General features: G+C 40.7%; 1 protein-coding gene across 11 annotated transcripts in view; it reads left to right on the top strand.

Annotated features, from left to right (window-relative positions):
• The window catches only part of LOC109955793 (interleukin-1 receptor accessory protein-like 1), a 263,673-nt gene extending 243,282 nt beyond the window's left edge, over positions 1-20,391 (top strand). For 8 of the 11 annotated variants that reach the window (XM_020592273.1, XM_020592275.1, XM_020592274.1 and 5 more), the window contains 5 exons: positions 5,254-5,399; positions 9,935-10,081; positions 14,569-14,739; positions 16,837-16,881; positions 18,867-20,391. In XM_020592273.1, the coding sequence (XP_020447929.1) occupies positions 5,254-5,399; positions 9,935-10,081; positions 14,569-14,739; positions 16,837-16,881; positions 18,867-19,594 (1,237 nt within the window). In that variant the 3' untranslated portion in view covers positions 19,595-20,391. The remainder of the gene's footprint in view (positions 1-5,253; positions 5,400-9,934; positions 10,082-14,568; positions 14,740-16,836; positions 16,882-18,866) is intronic. The other 3 variants (XM_020592276.1, XM_020592277.1, XM_020592278.1) reach the window with 3 other exon arrangements.
• The last annotated feature ends 3,291 nt before the right edge of the window (positions 20,392-23,682 follow it).

A 23,682-nucleotide genomic window follows, 5' to 3' on the forward strand; every position in this document is an offset into this window, starting at 1 on the left:
TTGTGCGCTGACTCATGATTCAGGCTCTCTCTGTGCATTTTTATTTATTTTATTTTTGTTCCCAATTGAATGTACACCACTTCAAACCCACTCCGTGACATCATTCCATGAGCTTTTAGCTTTGAAATGGAAATGAATCACACAGGAGTACACCCCTGAAGGGCTGTCTATAATAAATGAAATGGAGCTTTTGGTACAATATTTCACCACTGAGATTCCAGGTTGATAAAAAAACATTTTGTGGCTGCAGAACAAGATGTCACAGATCTCAGAGGTGAAGTCATAGGATAGCCGTTTTAGTCCCTGGTGCATGGACATGCAGCACCCTCTTGAACAGCAGTCCAAGTGTAACATTTTATTTTCTAACTAATTAATGTTCGTACACATGTATTCATGGGAAATCAGGATACTTACAGGGTCGTCCAGTACTTCCACTATCTATTTGTGCTTAGTAATTGGGTGATTTCATCAGAAACCTCCTACCTGGAGTGAAGGAAGTTCACAGTTAAAAATTCAGTTCAGTATTTTTGTAGAAATGTACTTTTTTCTTTCTGTTGTTGTGAATTTGTTGAGAAGGTTAGTAACACCGTCATGTCATAACACTGTCCTTTCCCAAGATGCTCAATCATTTCTATCAAACAAAAACTGGAAAATGGCCAAGACTCAAGCAAAAGGCTAAAATGTACTAAGTTCCTATTTGTTATTAAGTTAAAGGACAGAGCTACCTCTAGTCTCTTTTACTCTGTGTATGATGTGTTTTGCACACCTACACAATTTCCCTGCATACCAGCTGACCTTCACCTTGACATATGCAAGGAATTCTGAGCATGCTCATTTTTCATTTATCAGTTTTCTTGCAGGTCAGGGTCACAGACAAACAGGGTAGACTGTAAGCCCCCCTACCAAATATTTCACCATCAGAAAAGTGTATTAGAAAATTAGGACCCTGAAAATTCCAAGAATACTTGAATTTTCAATTTGGGCAATCTGCATTTTTAGGTGAAAATATATGGTCTTTCAAAACCTTCACTGTAATGTTACTTTACTCTGTATCATAGCAAATTTTGCGAGACAGTTTAAAACTGGAACTGCTGCAGTGCCAAGGCAATGCCTACTGGATGATCTGTCTTTGTAGAAAATTTTACATTTCAGGTCTTTTTAAGAGAATCTGCTATGATCTGTTGAGATGTACCTTTGGGATGTAGTCAGGAGAAGTACAGAGCAGGAATAAGCAACAGCCGGTGAGGTGTTTAGAAATAAAGCAAAGCATGACATGGGAGAGTTCAAAAGTTCAGCTGTCAAACTGAGACTGCTTGGAGAGACCGCACTAGGTCATATCAAGTGCAGTTACTGTAGATCACAGAGACGATGATAGGAAATCTACAGTCACAGATCCAAACTCAGATTCTGAGATTACGCCGAGTTGTGTGTCTGTGTGTTTCTTTGCGGTTTTCTCAGTAAGTCACTGTGGTGGAGCAGCCTCCTATGGGAAACTAGAACTGGTCTTGTGTCTAAATCTGTTCCCCCGTCAAGATGTGTTTTCCCCTGTTAAAACTATTTTCTACTAGCAAACCCCCTCAGTGGTTACAGGTAGAATAAGGTTAGGTTCAGGTGTTAAGGGGCAGAACATTTTGACAGGGGAACAGAATTTGACACAACATCAGTTCCCTTTGGAACCCTCTTCCAAACTGTCTGATTTATTGGTATTGTATGTCTAAAACGAAAAAAACACCTGAGTTGATGCTGAAAATCTCTAGGCCTATTTTTTTTAAGTAATCTATCAACACGGAATTGGACTAATAATTTGAATTGATAATGGCAGTGATTTTAATAACCAATCAGTTCCCATCCCGACTCCTCTGTGTGCTGCTGCACTTCCTTCTCCATCCAGCTACATACCGCCAGTTTTACTGCTGTTCTCGACTTTAAAAACACCATCTGCCAGATGTTTCTGTGGGTGTGTTTATGCTTCATTGTTCTTATTTTCCAGGAATGCACACTTTCTGCTCCTGTGCTCCTGCTCCTGCTCCTGCTCCTGCTCCTGCGCCTCTCACACACGTGAATCCTCACTTGTATCCAAACACACACATATACTTTCACTCAAACTTGCACTAACAAGTATGAGTGTATCGAGTCGTTTTGTAAATAGATTTTTTCCCACTTGCTAACACCTACAGAGTTTCAGCTCAGTCTGTGGTGAGTCACACATGGGTGCCACCTCGTTAAAAAGCCATCAGCATGGATCTATATCCTAACCTTGTGGAGCACCATGTCTCTGCCTGACTGGCCACACAATTGAGAAGGATGAGTGTTAGAAAAGCTCGTGGGAATTAAGAGAAAGGCTAAACTAACTTGCATCTCCCATACATACGTACCCACAGAAGCCTTGACCCAGGAATTAACCTTAATGGTATATGTTCACCCGCAGAAGACAAGCTAAAAAAGTACTTCATAATTAGTTTTTAAGAAGCAGATAGTCCATGAAGCTACAGATTATCTTCAGTGGTTCTTCATTTTGTTTGGTCAATATTAGAAATTTCGCTGCAAGCATGATGTTTTCTGTGTGGGATACCAGTTATTTGCAGCACTTTGTAAACCTCATGTAAGATATTGCCATGGCAGCAGTGGTTCTGTTGTAGTTTGTCTTTATCTCCCCATTTTGCAATTAGTTTAGTTTAGTATGTTCATTGATCAACAAGAATTAGGTGAGTTTTCATATTCAGATGCCCTGCGGCAGGCAGCAGAAGAATGCCCAAGTGGCACTCGTACCTTTTTGCACTATTAGCCCCATGCATCATAAAATGGGCTTGAAACAGCTGCAGTTTATGTAAGCTTAAAAACATTATCTGCTCATATATCATTCCCGCTGTTGAACAGCAGCAACCCAGCAAGAGAGATTCAGCTTTATTCATTATTGCTCTCTTCCTGTCATAGGACTTTGTTACAAATGCTGTATCCTGGTCTTATAAATAAGACTGGGCTTAAGTAGTGTATAAGTTTGTTTTACACTTAATTTAGCTGGACTTGCTGGTACTGGCTAATCAGAACCCATTCCAACCTTAAAATACACTTTCACTACTATCTTTCAAGAATTTTAGCCTCATTTTACTTTAAAGGGCCCAGTATACTTGAATGAAGGCCCCTGTCTGATGGTCAGGTACCTTATCAAAATCAGATCAGGGTATTCTGCATCCAACTGGAATGTTACAAAACCAACAATCTGACATTAACACCCATTTTACACCTTGCTTGTTCAGCTTGGTAAACTTCCCTCTGTTGCTCTGTTTTTTATGTCTTTGTTTTATGTCTTGTTATTTCTGTTTTTTATGTGTACAACTGAATGTAACACTATAAATGTCCTTCTGGAGAGACTGAGAAAATGTTATCCCCATATTTAGATGATATCACATCACATGCACATCTGATTTTCTACAAACCAATAAAGGAGACACTGATAATGAAGAGAAGGCTGGTAGAATCCGTTTTTGGTAAGAACATAAACAATTGACCATAACCTAGTATTCAGTCAGTATAGTCAGTGTGATCCAGTAGCCATAGCAGAGACTAATACTCTCTGCATGTTTTAATAATCTATAAGAACTATATTCTGGAAAATGGCTGAAATCCATTTTTAAAAACATCAAAAGAGCTTTATTTTTCTCACTAACCCTCATGGCAAAATGTTGTGGGATAGGTTGGTGCTGTAGTGCATCGTGACACTATTATCCCCGTACCAACATGTCACAAACAATACACATCAAGAGCCACAGCCAATCAACAAAGGGGAAATCTGTCATGACTCATATGATGCTGGCTTCTTGTCAGTCATGGACTGTCATCTCCTGCCTTTGTTATTTACTTTTGTTTTTCTGATGCACTAAAACATTACCACTGAAAAGTAAAAGGCTGCCACAAATGTCAGCGGATGATGGAACCTGGAATTAAACTGCAGTTCTGTCTGATGTAGTTATATTTTAATAATGTATATGGAATGGTAAAATATAATGTAATATATGTAAAGCAGTTTTACCCAGAGAATGTCACATCTAAAACAGTGTCTCACAAGCGCTCTCCACCCGAGTGGAGGTTTATAATTCCAAGGTCATGATTTATGGATGTGAGGATGCATACTGTACGCACAACTCAAATTTCCTTGAGGCAAACCTTTTTGTCAGAAAAATCCATATTTTATTAAAGAGTCAATACGCTCTACTTATGACTTTTTGGCTGCCTGCAGTTGAATGTTGTTTTCCATAGTTTTTTCATTATTTTTGTTTCTGTGGCACACACATTCAGAACATCTGTAGCCGCAGAGTACAGCTTCAGCTCTGCATGTTCTCTGCCGTTCTGAATTTGGTTTTTCTGTTGTGTATGTTTTGTCTTATCCAGATCGGACTTTTTAGATAAATACTGGCAGAAGCTGCGTAGATGTACAGTACACTTCACAGTCAGTACTGAGGCAGTTGGACTCATGGCATGTTGGTGTCAACATTTTACCAACAGCTTGTATGTTGGTTTTGCTTTAGCATTCATGAGTCATAGACTTGGAAAAGCTCTGAGGACAATAATGCATCAGTTGGTGCCCAAACTGGTTAATTGATGGTTGCTGTCACCATCAGAAAAATTATGTTCAACACTTATCTTTGGCTCAAAACTGTTAATCCTTCTTTCATCAACAAGTACCACAAAGGTCCAGTGTTGTCTGATCTGTCAGGATCTAAACCAGATGGCTCCAAAGGTCTACATGCCAGGCAAACACTTCCCATAAGAAATGAAAGGAGCAGGCAATTATCCTAGACTCTTAATACTGTGTCCCTCTGAGCTGCCACAGGACATCTGGTTTATTCCATTGTAAAACTTTTAGAAATCTCTTACCTTGATCAAGACTGTGATATGACACAATACACCGTTGTCATTTTATGAGGTACACCCATCTAAAACTAATGCAGTCTGATACAGTCCAGCAAATTCTCCACTATGTTCAGCAGCCAGCCACTGACCTTGGCACAGTGAGTTTATCAAAGCTTTTTTTTCTGTCTGATGCTGCTGGAAATTGGGTTAATGAAAATGTTGTTTGTCAACCAAAGCATTAAAGTTGTGGGCCATAAAACCAAATCAATGAGCTGAAAGATGTTAAAATGTGACTTGATAAAATGGCAATTTAGTCAGCCAGAATAACTGTGCTGAAGCCAGACCCTGCATTAAACAACATGAAATTTAGATAGCCATTCCTATTTGCTCTGCGCCCTGCAGGACAATCCGGGAGCACCTCGGGGAGCAGGAGGTTTCCATCTCTCTGACTATTGACTCTCTGGAGGAGAACGATCTTGGTAACTACTCCTGCTACGTGGAGAATGGCAACGGACGGCGACAGGCCAACATTCAACTCACCAAGAAAGGTGAAGCAAGCACCCCCACAAATACACAGATTCATTTGTAAAATAAAAAAGTAATTATTTAAGGGATATACAGTATGATACCACAAATGTAGAAGGTGCAAAATTCACAAGTAAAATAGTAAATAGAAGTACAATTCACAGAAACTTGAGGAGCTACAATGTGAAAAGTGTGGTTCAGATTTGTAATCATGTACAACTACTAACAAATGAGGATGATCCATTGAGTGCGCTGGAATTTCTGCCACTTTGTGTAAATGTTTCTGCAGTTTTGCTGCTCCAGCCTGGTACCCTGGTAGATGTATGAGCATACAGCTGTGCCCAGAATCATCATCACCTGTTGATTAAATAGTGACATGTTACAGCACTGAAGGTGAAACGCACCATTTAATATTATAGGCTGTTACCCTGACAATAGAGTACAAAGAACAACTAGCAGGATTCTGGCAATTGACCAGTTATTTCTGGCCAGTGTCGATGGTTCCTGTTAATCTACTTCAGTCTAAGGAAGCATTAGTTTGTACAGAAAAACACTTGGAGACAAGCAGTCTGTGTGTCTGTCAGTGACACACAAACACACACATACAGTACACCTCCATCATCCACTGTTGCCTTCTCCCCCTCCTCCTTGTCTTTCCATTCAGGCAAACATTTTTATGTTTTCTAACAATTTATAGAGAACGAAAGTTGACTCCATGATGATTTTAAAGACAGATGCACATTTAATTCTGGTTATGTAAGAGGGTTTATTTATTTATAGCTAGGCCACTGGAGTCTCTGCAGCCTTAAAGTAGTCAGTGTTGAATAGATTTACATAGCAAGATATTCACTGCTTGGATCCAGCTTTGATGGCAGCCTAGTTCCCCTTTATGCTACACAGTCAAACCTCAGAATAAACCAGAGAAGATTAGCCCGTCCTTGCAGGATTGCATGTCTACAAGAAACAAACCCATTTTTATGTTTTTATTTGCTGCATCTGTGCAGCACAAGGCCAGTCAGTGTTGATGGTTCCTGTCAAAAGTTCTTCTTCTCACCTGTCTACTCAAGCTCTGAAAACAGCACACAACACCCCAAATGAATTTGGTTACCTCAGCATGAGAACATTATTACTCTCTCCCTGTATGACTCATTCCATCCGTGCACACACACAGACAGTCATTTTGAATTGTGCAGCATCGCTCAAATTATGTCTTCACTAGTATGTGTTGTAACATGAAAATACAGTGTACTTATTTCCACTTTGTGTCCTTGTATTCTTAGTGTTATAGTTGATTGTGATGTGTTTCCTGGCCATGGAAACACATCTTCAAATGTTTTTGTTTCGCACACAAGAGCAACACAAACATGTGAGTCCTGATTTGTGACAGTGAGGAGGAGCATACATAGCATTTACAATTGTCACCAGTGCTCTTCTTTACCATGTAGCACCTGCTCTGCCTTTTCTTCTTCTGTCCTTTCATCTCCCCCCAAACAGAGAAAGATGCAAAAATAGGAAAGAAAGGGTGAAGAATTGTCTGATGCCACGCGGCTCCATCAGTTGTCAGGAACTAATTTGTTTTAATCTGTTCCACTGCAGCACTGCTAAAATATGGATTCAAGGCAGTGAAGAACTGCTGCTTGAGTAGCATCTGGCTCGTTATACTATCCAGATATCTGAGGAGAGACGTCATGTTCACTGAGGCAGGAGGGCTGAGCTGAGGTGGAGCGGAAGACAAAATGAGGGATAAGGAGAGTTGCTCGGATCCGGCTCCTCGCAGTGCTTGTTAGCCATAGCACCTCTCTCAGAAAAGTAAACAAGTTCAGGACAATTCCCAGGCTGAGGGGAGAAACCGAGACAAGAGGAAGTCAGAGGGAGGAAACCTGCCCTGAGTTTGTTTGCTCTTTTGTTTGCGTAGTTACACATACTGTATGTCTCTTTGTGAGTTAGGCTGAAGGTCATCGTGCAGACAGATGTGATGAAGCGGCATGGGCCAGACTCGTTAGCTCTACAGAACATCATCCTTCATCATGGAAACTCTCAGCCTGACGGCCACTGCGGTGGGATGGGCATTGTGCGCCTGAACGAGGATAATGTGCATTGTGATGGATGGTGATGCACACAAATCCTCCCATGTTTGTGTGTGTGCAGGACTGTGGTGAGACCAGCCTCTACTGTTGTCCATTAGTCAGCCAATGAAGGCTGACCACCCAGAATTTGTGAGGTGTAGCCCAGAAGAAATGTTGAACTGCAAAAGATGGAGTGACATGTAACAGAAAACAATGTAAAAAAGAAACAAAAGCCTTGAAAAAGACAAAATTCTGACAACACAAAGCAAACGACTTGGTTTTCAAGGCAAGTTACCAGACCGAAGAGACTAATGGTCGAGTCCATTGTCCTGTAATGGAAAATATCATGCATCCTCCTCCTGAATGACACTGCTGCTCTAGCTTCTCCTTACTTTCTGAAAAACATCACATTTAACACAACTTCAAACAACCTTTTGTAAGCTTGAAATATCACCAGTAGTTTACAATCGATGCTTTTGACGAGTTCTTGCCAGTTCTTGCCGCTTCGATCTGTTGACGAACAGGTGGCTCAGTAAACAGCAGAGAGGTTTACCTCACCTCGCACCTGTCTGCATCTGAACTGTCATGAAAATTCTTCTTTTCTGTCTGAGAGTTGTTAGAATCAAAAACTCAGTGAGATGAGTCATGTTTGTTTTAGTTCATGCTGGTAGGGAGAGAAGAGCTCAACAACAGTGCTGGTTGTTCTCTGGGAGAGCCTTCGAAGGGTCTCCCTTTTTAAAGGGATGCGAATGAATGAAGGACATTGGAAGTAACTGAAACATATACACACAAATGCATTTTACAGTGTAACCATACAGTATGCTTCATTTTCCACATCACTGGTTCACCATAGGCCCCCTTCAGGCCAATGGCACCTTCAGCTGACCCTCGTTCACAGATCTTCAAAACATGCTTTTATTCCAATATAAGCACCAATACATGACTTGTCAGATCTACCAAATGTGATAACATATGAAATAATACATCAATACCTAATGCATGGACCAAATCCCACAGTGTAACTGCTCTTAAAAAGTGTGACTGTCTGATCTTTCATGCTATTTCTGTGAAGGTTGCACCAGTGTGTTTTTTATTGTACAAGCCAGGAGGTGTGAGGTGACAGGTATAAAAGTGGTTGTACTTTCATTCTGATTTGAATCATGTGTCATCTGAACACAATCCAACCACAATAAGCATATAACCAGAGTGAAATAAAAGGAACAGAGTAAATGAAGACACAGCAGGAGATGATTAAAAGTCATTTTCAAATGTGAAAGCACAGCAAAGTCCTTTCATGACATGGAATCTTATAACAGCAGCTGGTGCAACATGCATGTGAAACTGTAATCTGGTGATCAGGTTTCTGTGGATGCAGGTCACCTTAAGTTTACATATAAATAAAGATATAAGATGGGGGAACTGACTGAAATGTGAAACTATTGAACCAAAATTAATAAATGCGCCAATGAAATCTTTTGTATTATTCAACCAAATGTAGTGAATTTTGCACATTTGATTTGTTTGTTAAACTTTTGTCCAGAAAATTTTAAAACACCAAAACTAGAAATAGATCATAAATAATAAATATCTGACATGCTGCGATATACACAGATAATCGATAAGTAGAGACAGATGTGCCTGAGCCGTCCCTGGTAGGCTAGTGGTTAAGGCTCAGCGACCTCACCTCTGTGACCCGGGTTCAATTCAGGGTTGCGTCAGGAAGTGCATCCGACATAAAACACGTGCCAAATATCAACATGCGAGTCGTCAGTGTGACGATTCGCTGTGGCGACCCCTAAACGGGAAAAGCCAAAAGTGATTTTCTAGAGACAGATGTGCCCGTGCCAGTATGAAGCTGTGGTTATCCCACAACCTTTCAGGAGAAATGAGGGAATTCATTGCAGACCTTTTCAATTTCTAGGTCAGAGAATTGAAAGCTTTTTTCAGTTCTTCTAACCAGGAACTCAGAGAGACGCGGCAGACCACTTGGATATAAAAAATAACCATGCTGGTTTATTCAAAAGATCACAGGTAAAATTAACATTACACGTCCAGACATCTTCCACCTCCAAACTGCACGCAGGCAGATGAAGAATGAAAGACCCCGAACCCAACAGGCCTGTACATTATATCTGGTCTGAGCTAACCCCATTCTACACAGGCACGTCAAACCATGACGTCACCTGATATGCCAGCTTTACAGCTGACCGTAGCAGTAATCAAAACATGGAGAAAATCAATGTGTGTGAGTGTTGATTAAGTGGTGTGTATCTAAGAACATTCTGACATGACATCTAGTGACATGTCATGACATTAAACATAAGAAAATATTATGATTACAATTACGGTTAAACATATCATAATATACCTAACAGAATCAATGGAGAAACATCAAATAAGGCAGTTAGAAAAACCCATCACAGGAAGATTCACACATACTTTGAGGGTTTTTGTAATTCAAATCTCTGTTTCTCTCTGTGTTGGCCTTCTAGCAGAGCTGATGTACACAGTGGAGCTGGCTGGAGGTCTGGGAGCCATCCTGATGCTGCTCATCTGTCTGGTGACGCTGTACAAGTGCTACAGGATCGAGCTCATGCTCTTCTACAGGAACCACTTTGGTAGTGAGGATATAGATGGAGGTAAGGACATTATTTACTTTAACATTATGTATTACTCTTTCATGATTTCTGATACAGTGTTTGCTGTTTCGTGGATGCTTTTCTTTCCTCAGCAGGGATCAGATCCTAAACCTGAGCAGTATCACTGCAGTTCTGCATATTTATTTTTACTCAGAACACACCTGTGCTATTTTTTATATCTTAAAGCTGCATGTAGCACTGTTTTCTATCTAAATATACGCCCATTTTGTCAGTCCAAATGACATAGTTGCTTTTATATGCTGTAGAAATGTTCAGGGAATCTTCTCAACCCAGTGGAAGAGTGCAAAACATTCAGTAAACTGACCTAAATAACGTCAAATGATAGTGATATTGTTTCTTTCCTTGTAAAAGCTAATCATAAGTCTGACTTGTTCATGCTGGGCGCTGTTCCCTTACATCAAAATGTATGACTCATGGGTAATGAAGTTTGAATTTTCAGTTCCTTCTCAAATGCAAACAGTCCCTGTGCCAAACAAAAACATTAACTCAGAGGCCCCATCAGTAATAGTGAAACTAAAAAAAAAACTTTTGTGGTTGTCCTGGGTCTGGTGATGAGTCTAAGCTTGAGAATGCATCAAACTGAGACAAGGAGCAAGTTTTAATTTGATTCTCCTGTAATGAGTCTCTCAACCACCACCTGTAATGAATTCAGGGGAATGAAATTAGTCTGGAGAAGCTGAGTTACTGTATGTAGAGGAAAGGGAGACAGCAAGAGATTTATGAGTGTTAAAACGTAAAAAGTATTACGTACCCTACTCCTCTTCTCAACACCCTCAGCTCTGCATAACTGTGATGGTTGCTACCTCAGACATTTTCAGTGGAAGTCATTACCTGTGGCAGTGATGGGCCTCCGGCCCCAGAGGGCGGAGCTTTACTGTAATGGATGGCCCAGAGGAAGTTGTATTGAAAAAAGGAAGAAAAATGCTGGCCGTTGCACTTAATGCCAAACAGCAATTGTTTCCTTTAATTGTGGCACCCGAGTGAGTATTTGGAGAGAGAAACAGATTTTCAATTTGTTCTCCAGTAAAAGGAGATGAGGTTCAGTAAGACACAACATGGTGCCTCCAGGGCTCTCAGGAGACCCCTGATACTTTGCCTCAAGCTGCGGTTGATTAGATGGCTTCACCACCACCTTTGGTGCGCACATATTTGCAAGCATGCACAAAATCACGCAGCTCATCTCTGAACTCTAATGACAGCTGAAGGATAAGAAATTAAATAGGAGCCAGTGGTTGCCAGTTGAGTGGAGACAAGCAGTTGCTAAGCAGTGGCAGAAGGTGGTTAACTGTGATCCCATCTCTATGGTAACCACTGCACTGACGAGGAGAAGTAGCTCCATGTAAATAATGGTTGCACACGCACTCATTTTTCATCAATAAAGCCTGTAAGCCAGCGTTTCAGGTGCACAGAGTGTAACTGCACACACTGCCAAGGAAGTGCTCGTGGTTCATTGCGACCACTCAGAGAACTGAAGGAATGCCTGCCTCTGTCTTCTCCTAGATGTAAATTTGTAAGCTTTACGTAACAAAAGGATGGACTGTCAGCTATTTGTCAGCAGCGCAATTTAGTTAAAGACCACTCAGTTGTCACATTGTGTGAGTGTCAGTGGAATCAATAATAGGCTTCATGATGACAACGGCCTAGCGAGCTTGTCAGGGAGGTGGGAACTCATCAACACTGCCATAAATACAAGTGTCAGCATTGTCAGCACAGTTTGAGGAATTATGAGGCTCTATCTGTGTTCAGTGCAGTTTGGCAATACCGACCATTAATAGATTTCACATCTTGCACACGCAGCAACTGCATCGCATCCTGTTTCATTTGCATATGCAGAGGTAACCATCAGTAGGTAGCTCATTTTTTAAACAAAAGGTCAGGCAGTGATTTGTTTTTCCAAAGCGATGCAGTAGATGTAATACAAGAAAGGAGACAAATGGAGAGTTCATACTATACAGCTTCTGTGTGGGTGAAACAGTGATTGTGTTGGCCATTCTTCTCTTTTGGTAACTTCATATTGATGTTTTCATGAATGAACTTGTAATTTGATGCTAATTTTAGAGGGAAATGTAGAAAATCCATTTAAACCCAAGTAAACATTTATGTATCATTTCTGTGTTGTTGGAAAGTTTTTGCATTTTTGTATGTTTAACTGATCTGCTGTGCACTGGCTAAAAGCTTCTCTTGGGTCTAGAGCACAAAATATACAGTTATACAGTCGCACCTTAGTAAATGTTCAGCTTAATAGCCTTAGCAAGGTTTGTTCACTCTTTGATATAGTGTTGAGTAATTTACCAAATTTAACTGCTTGGACAAATCTTATAGTATTATTTAATCTCTTTCTCTCATGAGCAAACCAGGAATATTTAATGTATAATATACTCATCACGTTGTCACATACAGAGTGCATGGTACAATGTACCATGACAAAATTATACTGTATGCAAGCAATACTCCAAAGACCAAACAACATTTTTGAACAAAATTCAATTATTGTTTACTTTCTACTGTCTGATGCAAACCCATATTCCTCTGGCTAAGTTAATTTATGGAAAACAAAATAGTGTGTTTAAGAAAAGCATGTTCAGCTACTCATTAACAGTCCTTCCCTTGTGCTTCTTTAGCTTCAGAGTTAAATATATGTGTTACATTCCACTCTCCTCTCATTAAATGTAAGCCCAGAGATATTCCAGAGATTACGCCCCCAACTCTCTTGGCACTCTCCACCACAAGTTCAAGAGTTCACAGCCTAACTGTGGGCTCTCTATGCACAAATGCAAATATTACCCTTCCTCGACTTCATGTGCAGAGAGCATCAGTCAGTCCCTTTGCAGTTGGAGCGTGGGACAGAGGAGTAGAAAGTGTTGGATGAGGTTTCGCAGGTGTGTTGCACCCTTAGGTACACCTCATCAGTCACTCCTGAAAATGCAAGGAGAAGGTCATTTTACCTTTAAAACTCGCTCGCCGCCTCTTCATCTTCTCTCTTTCTCACTACGGATGAGTGAATCAGCTCCACTAAAATAGCCCTTGATCTGCCCACACAGTTTTTGTTTAAAAGCTACCAGAAAAAAAACAGAAGTGATTATGAGGTTCTATTTCAATTGGTTTTCCATTTCAAAAACAAGTTAGATTAATTACATGGTGTCATAAAACAGTGGTTAGCACTTGCAAAATAGCATGGAGATCACCCACTGGGAAGTGAGTGAATCTTGTTGACAGTCTCATAGCGCAGAGAGAGTCAGGAGTGTAAAATGGTGAGGAAGAAAGCTAAATAAAAACAAAACAGGATGCAGCATTGAAAACTGAGCTCCAAATCCCTCTTCTTGAACCCATCTGCTCTTCTGATTTTCTTCTCCTGGCTGGAGTACAGGGCAGGACGGACAGGAGCTCAGAGATCCAAACCCTGTTCATGTCTTTAATGAGTTTACCTCAAAACCTGTTTGCACATCAGCTCAAAGTATCCCGCTCTGATTCTTCCCTCCTTTTTTTGACAGATATGAATAGCGAATACGTTTGGTGTGCGTGACTGCAACCCGTAGGGGAAAGTGGAAATTGGCTCTTTAAATGGAATGACGGAGCAAGTCCGCAGTAATTGCTGCAGTGTCAAAAAGAAGAAAAACAATACTCAGACAAGGTCAAAGCCCAGATCACTTTAACTGATGAAGTGGTTGTTCAGTCAGCATTGAGGACGTTACTGTAGGAGCCAAAAGCTTTTCTGGAGCAGTCAGAGGCTCTGGGATGTCTCACTTCCATTTAGTGGTCCAGCTTAAAAAACATTGTCTTTTCTCGGTCCTCACTTTCCGTCTCTGTGCTCAGGCATTTCTAATTCATCATCAGTCAGAGCTTTCTTGTGGATGATGGAGCCGCACCATGCACCAGCATAGCAGGCAGTATTAGGTGTTTAGCTCAGGCTGGAGTCTAATTTGTTTTGCCTGCAGTGAGCAAAGTAGGTATCAAGGTAACATTATTTATCAGTGAGGATGGAGCTGTAATGAAAAGCACTCAGATGAGCAGACGTGCCCAGAGGTCAGTGTAATGGAGGCGTCCTGTCTCGATGAAGTCTCTCGGTGAATAAATAGCTCTCAGTAGACCAGTATGAAAATAGATTGTGGGCACCTTGGGCATAGCAGTGCTGACCAAAGCAGGAAACATGATGTTCAAAACATAAAACATACACACATTTAATTGATGCTGAGTGGTTGTGGGAGCATTTTAATGCCCATACATGAAGTGATGCAAGTATTCAAAGGAACAGACTTTGTTTTTATTCAGTGTGCTGAGACCAAGGCTTTATTTTTCACTCTCTGCACCTGCTTGATAGCAAAGATTATAAAATGAAATGAAATGATCTGTTTGAAGGATCTCAGTACAATAAAGACTGTTAACAAACCTCATCAATTTGTCTAGTGGATAACAGGAGCTGTGACATTTCACCCAGCTCAGTGTCCGTCTCTCCCGTCTGCCCACAGAGAACAAGGACTATGATGCTTACCTGTCTTACGCCAAAGTGGACCCGGACCAGTGGAGCCAAGAGACCCGAGAGGAGGAGCGCTTTGCCCTGGAGATCCTCCCTGACGTACTGGAGAAGCATTATGGGTATAAACTCTTCATTCCAGACAGGGACTTGATCCCAACAGGAAGTAAGCTCTTTCTCTCACAGCGATGTCAAGTTTGGTGTTGTGTTGCTGTTGTCAGTGCAGTGGTGATATGGCTTATCTGTTGTTTTCCGTTATGCACTTGTGTTGTACCGTAACTAGATCTGCAAGACCATCACCGTTTTAATTTGATCATTATGAAATGCGCTTTTTCTAACCACTGACTGAGCTGAAGTAGATCAGTACCCTACAAGGGGACATTTAGTGCTTCACTTTGTCTTTGAGGAAAAAGTAGGAAGACAATAGGAAACAAAACTAGAATTTTATTGTTTTTCCACTATTTCTTTTCATTCTGTTGTGAATTCAGCTGCTGATAATAATCTCCACTTTGCTTATTCGTAATACGATATGCACTTAATAAACATCACATTCCAGCTTATAAAGGGGCAAAGTGTCAATTATGGCACAAAGAAACACAGAGAACACATTAGCATGAGAAACACGGTGCAGGGACGGTTCACAGCACCTGTTGATGTCAGTTAGCCTATCAGAAGCTTCTAAAGCTGTTTAAAAGCACAGTCAGAGTGTATGTAAACTTTTAACCCACTGGAATTGTGATATAGTGAATTATATGTGAAATAATTCATCTGTAAACACCTGGTGGAAAAATTACTTGCATCATGCATAAGGTACACGTCCTAACTGACTTGGCAAAATGAGAGTTTGTTACCATGACATCTGTGGAGTGGTTACCAAATCTGTTTTAATAACTTTAATCACTAAGTGTATGTAAACATCTGACTTCAACTATAGTTATGAGGATGAAATAATATAATAGCAGCTTGAGATAAATGTGCTCCAAATGACAGATAATACTCATACAGTAGATCATAAGCCAAATCATCCAGTAAAAATCACCTCATTGGAGTTTGCTTTTAATAACAAAGTACTGTACACAAGTATAGTATATAGATTTTACATATTACCTTTACTTTAGCTCTTATTCTTACTAAATTGCCTCTAATCTGTAACAGCATTCTTTGTGAAAGTGAATTGTAAAAAATGTAGATATTTTGCTCTAAGAAACACTAATTAGGAAAGGTCTAGATTTATTTGATGGTTCTTTACGTGTTGTCAGAATAACTTACATTTCTACACTTTGCAAAGCCTGTGGGAGGCATAATGCCCTATATTATATATGCAGCAAAATTAACTGACAGAGCAACCCTATTATTATCGTTCATGTTCCTGATCCAGCTCCATAAAAACTGTACCTCTGCATGCTGCTGCGTAATGTCAGCTGTATAGTCAAAAAGTTTTATATGCATGGATAATAATGCATGTATTGCCACAGTATATTTCCGATGGAGCATCTCACCATCCCCCGTGCTCATCTTTGATTAACTCATCACACAGATGAGTTTGATAATATCATTATGTTATTAGCCTCCATTTGAATACTTGCATCTGCCTGTCTCCCTGCACATACTGCCATTACTAATTATGTTCCTCCTTAGTGGCATTGCGCCAAGGTTATAAACTGAATCCCTTGCTGTGATTATGTGTTCGATGCCGAGGGACTGTTGTAATATGGGAAAAATGGCATAAAAATGCAAGGATTGAGAGGAATCTAAAGTGTGTCTGTCACTTTTCCAGCTCAGTGGCACAGTCACTCGCTTATTGTGTCTATATAGTTTCATTGGGAATGTATTAGCATCTCAACAGTCGATATAATAAAACATAATTCACAGCTATAGATAAGCACAGTTTGGCCAGTTGGGGTTGCAGCATGTCAGCAATCCTTCTCCTGATTAGTAACTTGTTATCTGCAGTATGATGGATTATTTCTAACATTTTAAGCATCTCATATGCCTAGTGTACATTCAGTACTTGTTTTAGCAACAATACAACTTGGCTGAACTCCTTCCACCAAAAAAAGACTTTTCCTTGTGTTTTTTATGCTACATGTCCCATATTAAACCGGAATAAACTGGGAAGCGTGATTACTGTCTCACAATTCACAGTGGAACATCAGTGGGGACACAGTTTATGCCAGATCCATGTCCCCAAATTAACAGAACTGTTTTTTTAATGCTTTTCTGCAAATTTTGATCATACTTTGAATGTAATATCTATGTTTAGGTTTCACCAATGATCATTTCCAGGATGACACAAGACTACTTAGAGGTACTTTTCCCCAGATTTTTAACCCTCGTGTCAACACACACGACACAAACTTTCTCCTCAGTTACCTCATGTAGGAAGTCATTTTGCTAACATTTTATAGGTTGGCACTAATGGCTTTAATAGCGCTTAAATACAACCCATTAATATCATATTAAGACATAATCAGAATAACAGAGGCATGGGTTGTGACCTGACAGGGAGGGGCAATGTGAATTTCAGTCTGTTTCAGTCTTTGATATTGTAGCCCAGTAGAATTGTAACTGAAAAGTCACAGTCTATATTCTGACCCTGAGGTGAGGGTGTTGCTTTGCTGGAACAAACCATGGTCACTGGCAGTGCCAGCCATGGATGGATTACTGAGGAACCTCAGGGGGAGGACATCATGGATGGCTCACCTGCAAAATATTCAAGAAATTAAAAAGAAACAACTGAAATGAGACACAACACAACACAACCACAAGGAGATGTAAAATGACTGTGCAAAGCATCTGCCCCAAGCAACTTTAAGGAACTGCAAAAGTAACTATCAAGAGATTTGAAATGAAAAGAAGGGGATGCAAAATGAATAAAAGTGTCCTCAAAGAGATACAAAATGTCCACCAAGAGACGCTAAACAGCTGCAAGGAAATGCAAACCAACTACAAAGAGATGCAAAATGGCTATAAAGACAGGCACACAGTGATGCAATGTCTGTTTCACTGTTGGTCTCTTCCCTCTGAGGGTGGAGAGACTGGGGGGGGGGCTTTCACATGTGTGTGCCCAGGTGTCCATTGTGTCATAAGCCATCCATGGTGTCATGCAGTTCCTCACACTGACAGCAGAGGGAGTGAGGGAGGTTTGCTTCTGCACTCATAAATACATACAGTATATGATTATGTTTGTTGTATTTATCCCAGAGCTCTCCTGTTACGTTAGGAGTTGTACAGTGCTGAATACCAGTGTATCGTTGTGTAATATCTGTAGTTAAGTCCACTTTGCTAACAAGACGTACAGTATGACGGTACTACTTAGAATTCAAGTTTTTATTACATTTTTCCCAGGAACAGGTTTATATTGTTGGTGGTTCAACATGTCTTAATGGGATTTTCCTTTTAAAAGGTTCGAGACAAACTATAGAAAGACAGGAAACAGCAAATCTTTCATTATTAATTTATATACGGTAGTTTTGCCCCATGTAATCTAGCATTTATTTAGCTTTTTTATGTAGACATGAATTGGTTCTTACACAGGCAACACTTCATAAAGTGTGTGAGATCTCTGAATGGAGGAATTTAATGTAAAGCTTTAAAATGTTACCAGACAGCAGCCCCAGAGGGCAGGTTTACTTTAAATTTAATCAGTTCAAACCATAAAATAAAACTATGACTCGTCAGCTAATTATGTAGTAGCCATTTGCAGTTTCTGCTCTTGTTTGTTTTATTCATGATAAGATAAAAGAACAGCTTGTTTTTGTCTGATAGGTTTAACCTAAACTGAACTGACTCAAACTCTACCAGATCTATGTTTAGGGAAACACTGTGGCAGTTTACCACATCAGGACCAATTACCAAACAACAAAGAGACTGACTTGTCATGTTGAAGTAAAGAGTGACTTTAAATCTAAGTTCACTCTAATCAGGTCTCTGTTATTGTGAAGCCTCAGGCAGAGCATGGCATAAAGAGAAGAGTTCATTCTTACAGATATGGAGAGGAGGACGTAGAGGAGTTGTGGCATTTGTGAGCTTAAAGACCATCAGACACACTGAGATATTATTCTCTCACACACACTTTCTCTTGAAACTGTTTCTCCTCACACACACAGTCACAAGAGGGTCATAAGCTCTGATTTGGAAGTGAAGTCCAGTTAAATCTGTCTACCTGCTGTTGAGGAGTCGTTCTGTCTGGGAAACACTTAATCACATTCATTATTAGCCGAGCAGAATATATGCTTTTCACTTGTACTGCTGTAAAGTTATCTATTGCTCTGTCTCTGTCTGTGTATCCAGCCTACATCGAGGACGTAGCGCGCTGCGTGGACCAGAGCAAACGCCTTATCATTGTCATGACACCCAGCTATGTGGTGCGGAGGGGGTGGAGCATTTTTGAGCTGGAGACGCGGCTGCGCAACATGCTGGTGACCGGCGAGATCAAGGTTATTCTGATCGAGTGCGCCGAGCTACGTGGCATCATGAACTACCAGGAAGTGGAGGCCCTCAAACACACCATCAAGATGCTGACGGTCATCAAGTGGCGTGGACCATCCAGCAACAAGCTCAACTCCAAGTTCTGGAAGCAGCTGCTCTATGAGATGCCCTTCAAGCGCATGGAGCCCCTGAGTATCTCTCATGAGCAGGTGCTCGAGGTCAGCGAGCAGGGTCCCTTCAGTGAGCTCCAAACCGTGTCAGCCATCTCCATGGCGGCGGCCACCTCTACTGCCATGGCAACGGCACACCCGGACTTGCGCTCCACCTTCCACAACTCTTGCCACACTCAGATGAGGCAGAAACACTATTACCGTAGTTACAACTATGACCTACCGCCCAGCAGCACGCTCCCGCCACTTTCCTCGCTAGGCAGCCAGCACACCTACTGCAACATCCCCATGACGCTCATCAACGGACAGCGGCAGCAGTCCAAGTCGGCACGTCAGCAGAGTCTGGAGGAGGCCCATGGAAACAATGCTATGCTGCCACTGCTACCCAGAGAGACCAGTATATCCAGTGTCATCTGGTGACAGAGACGATGTCGGGACTGTGGGTAAAGTAGACTGTGGGTCGGTACGATGTCCATCAAAGGGAGGACTCACCACTGGCACTTGGACCCCGAATGCGCTGAAGCCAGATGAACCTGAATGGCTCTAAGCTACTTGCTGCTGTTGAATTTGCACCAGGAAACAACAGGGAGAGGGGAGGGAGGCCCAGGCGTCAGACACACCGGACACACACCACCTGGTACCGGCTCAACTCGACTCCACTCACCTTATTTGTGTTTCCATCAGTTAAAAGTTGCGGACAGTATGTGGTACCTGGTACTATTTTGGTATCCCCCCTGTCGAGGTTCCAAACGAGTAGAGGCGATACCAAATGGTGACATGTAAACACTGCAGACTAGCGATTGGTTAGAGAAATTGTCTTATCAATGTGCAACATGTCCTGGAACAAAGAAAGCGCCGTTAAAAAAAGCAGTGCTATTTAACCCAAACCGCTAGTTTACTGTAGTTGCTGTACTAACTAAAAACAGCTACATACCGAGAATCAAGAACAGCACACCTTCGATGTCCTCCATTGTTACCGTTACTGACAACGTCCCAGCAGTGTAATGTAATGTGGCGTCAGTGTGACAACCAGCTGCATTGAGAGGTGACCATCTGCAATGGAAAACCAAGCACCCGGTACCAAAGCGAGTAGAGTTGGGTTGAGTCGAGTCAAGTTGAGCCAGTACCAGGTGATGGAAAAGCGCCTATAGGTGGTGGAGATGGAGGCAGATATGTTTTAGTTTTGGTCCAATAAGAGCTTTTACAGTATTACTACTGAACAACAAAAAAAGAAGCAAGCAGAACATTTTGTATGCCTGTATAAACACTCACGTAACACAAGCCAACATCTATGATCATTTACCCAGAGAGTCAAGGAATACAGGGTCCTGTACATATGTTTTTCTAATTCTTTGTAGCATCAGTGTTTGGCACTTGTTTCTTCTTTTTGTTCATCAGTTTGGAACTGTTTAATTTCATTTGTTTCAGTTTGTACAAAAGTGAAGCAATGGCCTGTGGTTGTTACCTTTATCTTCATTTCCTAGCTGGTGTAGTTTATAAAGCTTTTCATTTCAGTTTATTTTAGTTTAGTCTTATTGGGGGGGGCGGCAGCCTTTGTGAGAATTATTTGGTTTGCATTTCAGCTCCACTGGCTGCTGTAAGGGTTGAGAATCTGGACTGAACCAGAATATGCAAAGTATGGATTCCAGAAAGCAGAGAAGAGATGACTTTCTCAACCGAATGCTTTTGAGAAAGTCATGTGTGTGAAGGCAGATATGAAGAACATGGTGCTAGGCTTCCCATTTCTCAGTTTCTCTCACTATAACATTTACTTAAAAAAAGCCTTGCTATTATTATTTTAACAGATGATTATATCACTGAAAATTAACTGTGTATTATTTTATAAAAAAAGAAGTCTATTTTTGTAATTGAGGGATATTTGCTTAGAGAAGTTATACCTATAAAGTTTCAGATAGATGGAATTGAGGAAACAAAAAGAACAATGTTTTATGTGGAACTGCATAGCTCATGAAAATCAATGTCATTCACTAAATGTTGGATCCTTATATCGCAAGAGGAAAAAAGTTTGTTCTTACCTTTTAAAAAAAGAAGTTAACATATTTCCGACACCACAGATTACAGCCGCGCAGGATTTTTATGTTTGTTGCTTTCTCAGTCATTGCAGCGAATTCACAGTTGATTTAACGAGGACAGAGCTCCACTATCGATGATGTCAGCACAGATGGAGGAAAGCCATGACATCCAGTGTCACCTGAAGCATATACTCGACCTTGACCTCTGTCCTCTGTAGGAGCTGTCCAGGGCTAAACTGTTATCTCTGCTGTTCATTTCCTCTTAAATGACAGCTTTGTTATTTGTTCTCCATTCTTTTGTCATCAGGAGTTCCACTCTCAGATAAATAAAATAGGGCTCTCACATCTCATTTCTGAATACTTGGGATAAATCTCAATCCCCTTAATTGTATCCATGTTTCCCTCACTTTTCCTTGTGTCTTAGTCCTGCCCATGTAAAATGTGAAGAAAAACCACAAGGAGAAAGTGTGAGGAAAGGAAATGTGTTCATACAGACATGATACATCCTTTCTTCCAGTCCTTCATCTGAAGCGTCCAGTCACCAACTGATTGCAGAAAAAGTGGCATCTGTGAAGGATGCTCTCATGTATCCTCGCTCACGGTTCCTCTAGGCTGCCTCCTCGCTCCACAGAGCAGGAATAAGAGCTTTGGAACATCCTTCAAAATGGAGGACTGACAAACCTTTTGGTCGATCGAGGAGTGAGGAAAGATGAAATAAGGGAATTGGGATTTACTCTTTGAGTCAGCCCTGGCTGCTTGGCACAGCTGTGGCAACCATAAGAAGGAAGAGTTTCATTCCAAAATGAGTCTGAAAAATCAAACACCTAAAGGTAGTTGTTGACTTCATAAAAAAGCTGTACAACATACTAAAGTTGGGTTATTAATATAAAAAGTGTTTTAGATGTAACTAATATTTTAGACCTACTGGCAAGTCATCATGGGGAGTAATCTCCTCAAAACCATAAACCTTTTAGAATGAAACCCTCCCAAATAAGATGTAATTCATGCTTAACACTGACAAGAATGTAGTTAAAAATACTATTTAAATCTTGGAGCATGAGCAATTATACAACATAAATGCTAATTAAAGCAAGTTAGACCAAAGTAAGATGAAGCATTCTCACAAAACAGTACGATTTCATCAAATCATACAAAACAAGAGCTATTCTTACATACCCACTCAGACCTGTGAAGGCAGACGACTCCTGCAGCTGTGCCATATCATTTCTTTTTCCAGAAACTAACCTCATACAGAACTAAAATACCTGCAGCATCTCATGATGTATATGTTTTATTCAATGCCATAAAATATGCAAAGTAATGAACTCAGAAACAGTAAATGAAAATTTGTTTTTCTTCCCTTCTTGTAGTTTGCTGGTTTTGCTTTTGGATCTTACTTTAAAAGATATTTTGGAGCAGGCCTGGGTGTTAGGAATTAGTGTCCCCCCACATTGCAATATTGTAAAGATTTGCATTTTAGAGAAACTTTTTATTCAAGATCTTTCAATCACCCAACAGATTATTAGAGCCCGGCCTGTGTTTACCCACCTCAGTCAGTTCCCCCTCTAAGATGTGGATCACGTTGAAGAGCACCGTTTCTGAACAGAGGAGATTGATGTGCTCAATGATATGGCACTGTGTAAATATAATCAAGACAATAACATGATTAAGATGAAGACAATCGAGCCATATTCATGAAACCAGACTGTAGGTTAATACAGAATTGTCGAAATTTTGACAGGAGTTTGGTGTCAGTGCTCCTGCTTTGGGAAGCTGCGTGAATTCAAGTGTTTGCATTTTCTGAGTGGGGTGGTCCACATGTTTGTTTCAGGATGTGGCTTTGATGATGAATAACAATGAGAATATATAGCACAGAACTATTCCAGGCACTTTCACGACTCTTGAGAAGACGTCTCTCCTTTGGGATTTATTTTCTATTATGTATCAGCAATGTTCATTAAAAGAGATACTGTTATTATTAATAAAACCACATTTATGGTAATGTTTTCTCAGTCCCGTATGTGCTGTGTGTGTGGAGTTAGACTGCACTGTGTTTGTTTGCTGAAAACGCTTCCCAGCTCACTTTGTTTATGGAGCAGCGGCACAGATTGCTGACGATGCCCGGATCCCTCTTCTTGGCGGGGAGCCGGTGCAGCCGCAACCGCCATAACTCTGCTGTCTCCCATAAAACCTTGAAACAACAATCAATATGTCTGCTTAATTCACATGGAGACTGAATCGGACTGAAACACTTTAAAACCATGTCCTATTTGTTGTTTGACCTTAGTGCACTTTGGACCACAGTCACTCAAACAGCAAGAAATGAATTTGCTGTTTATTGTACAAGATACACCTGCCACTTTATATATTTGTGCAAACAGTACATTTTAAACTTAACAATTAGACTCAAAATAAATTACCTTTTAATATAACATAACACATTTAATATATGCAACAGTGTGGACATTTTAAACA

This window comes from Monopterus albus, unplaced genomic scaffold, assembly GCF_001952655.1.
Source record: "Monopterus albus unplaced genomic scaffold, M_albus_1.0 scaffold16.1, whole genome shotgun sequence".
NCBI classification, from domain to species: domain Eukaryota; kingdom Metazoa; phylum Chordata; class Actinopteri; order Synbranchiformes; family Synbranchidae; genus Monopterus; species Monopterus albus.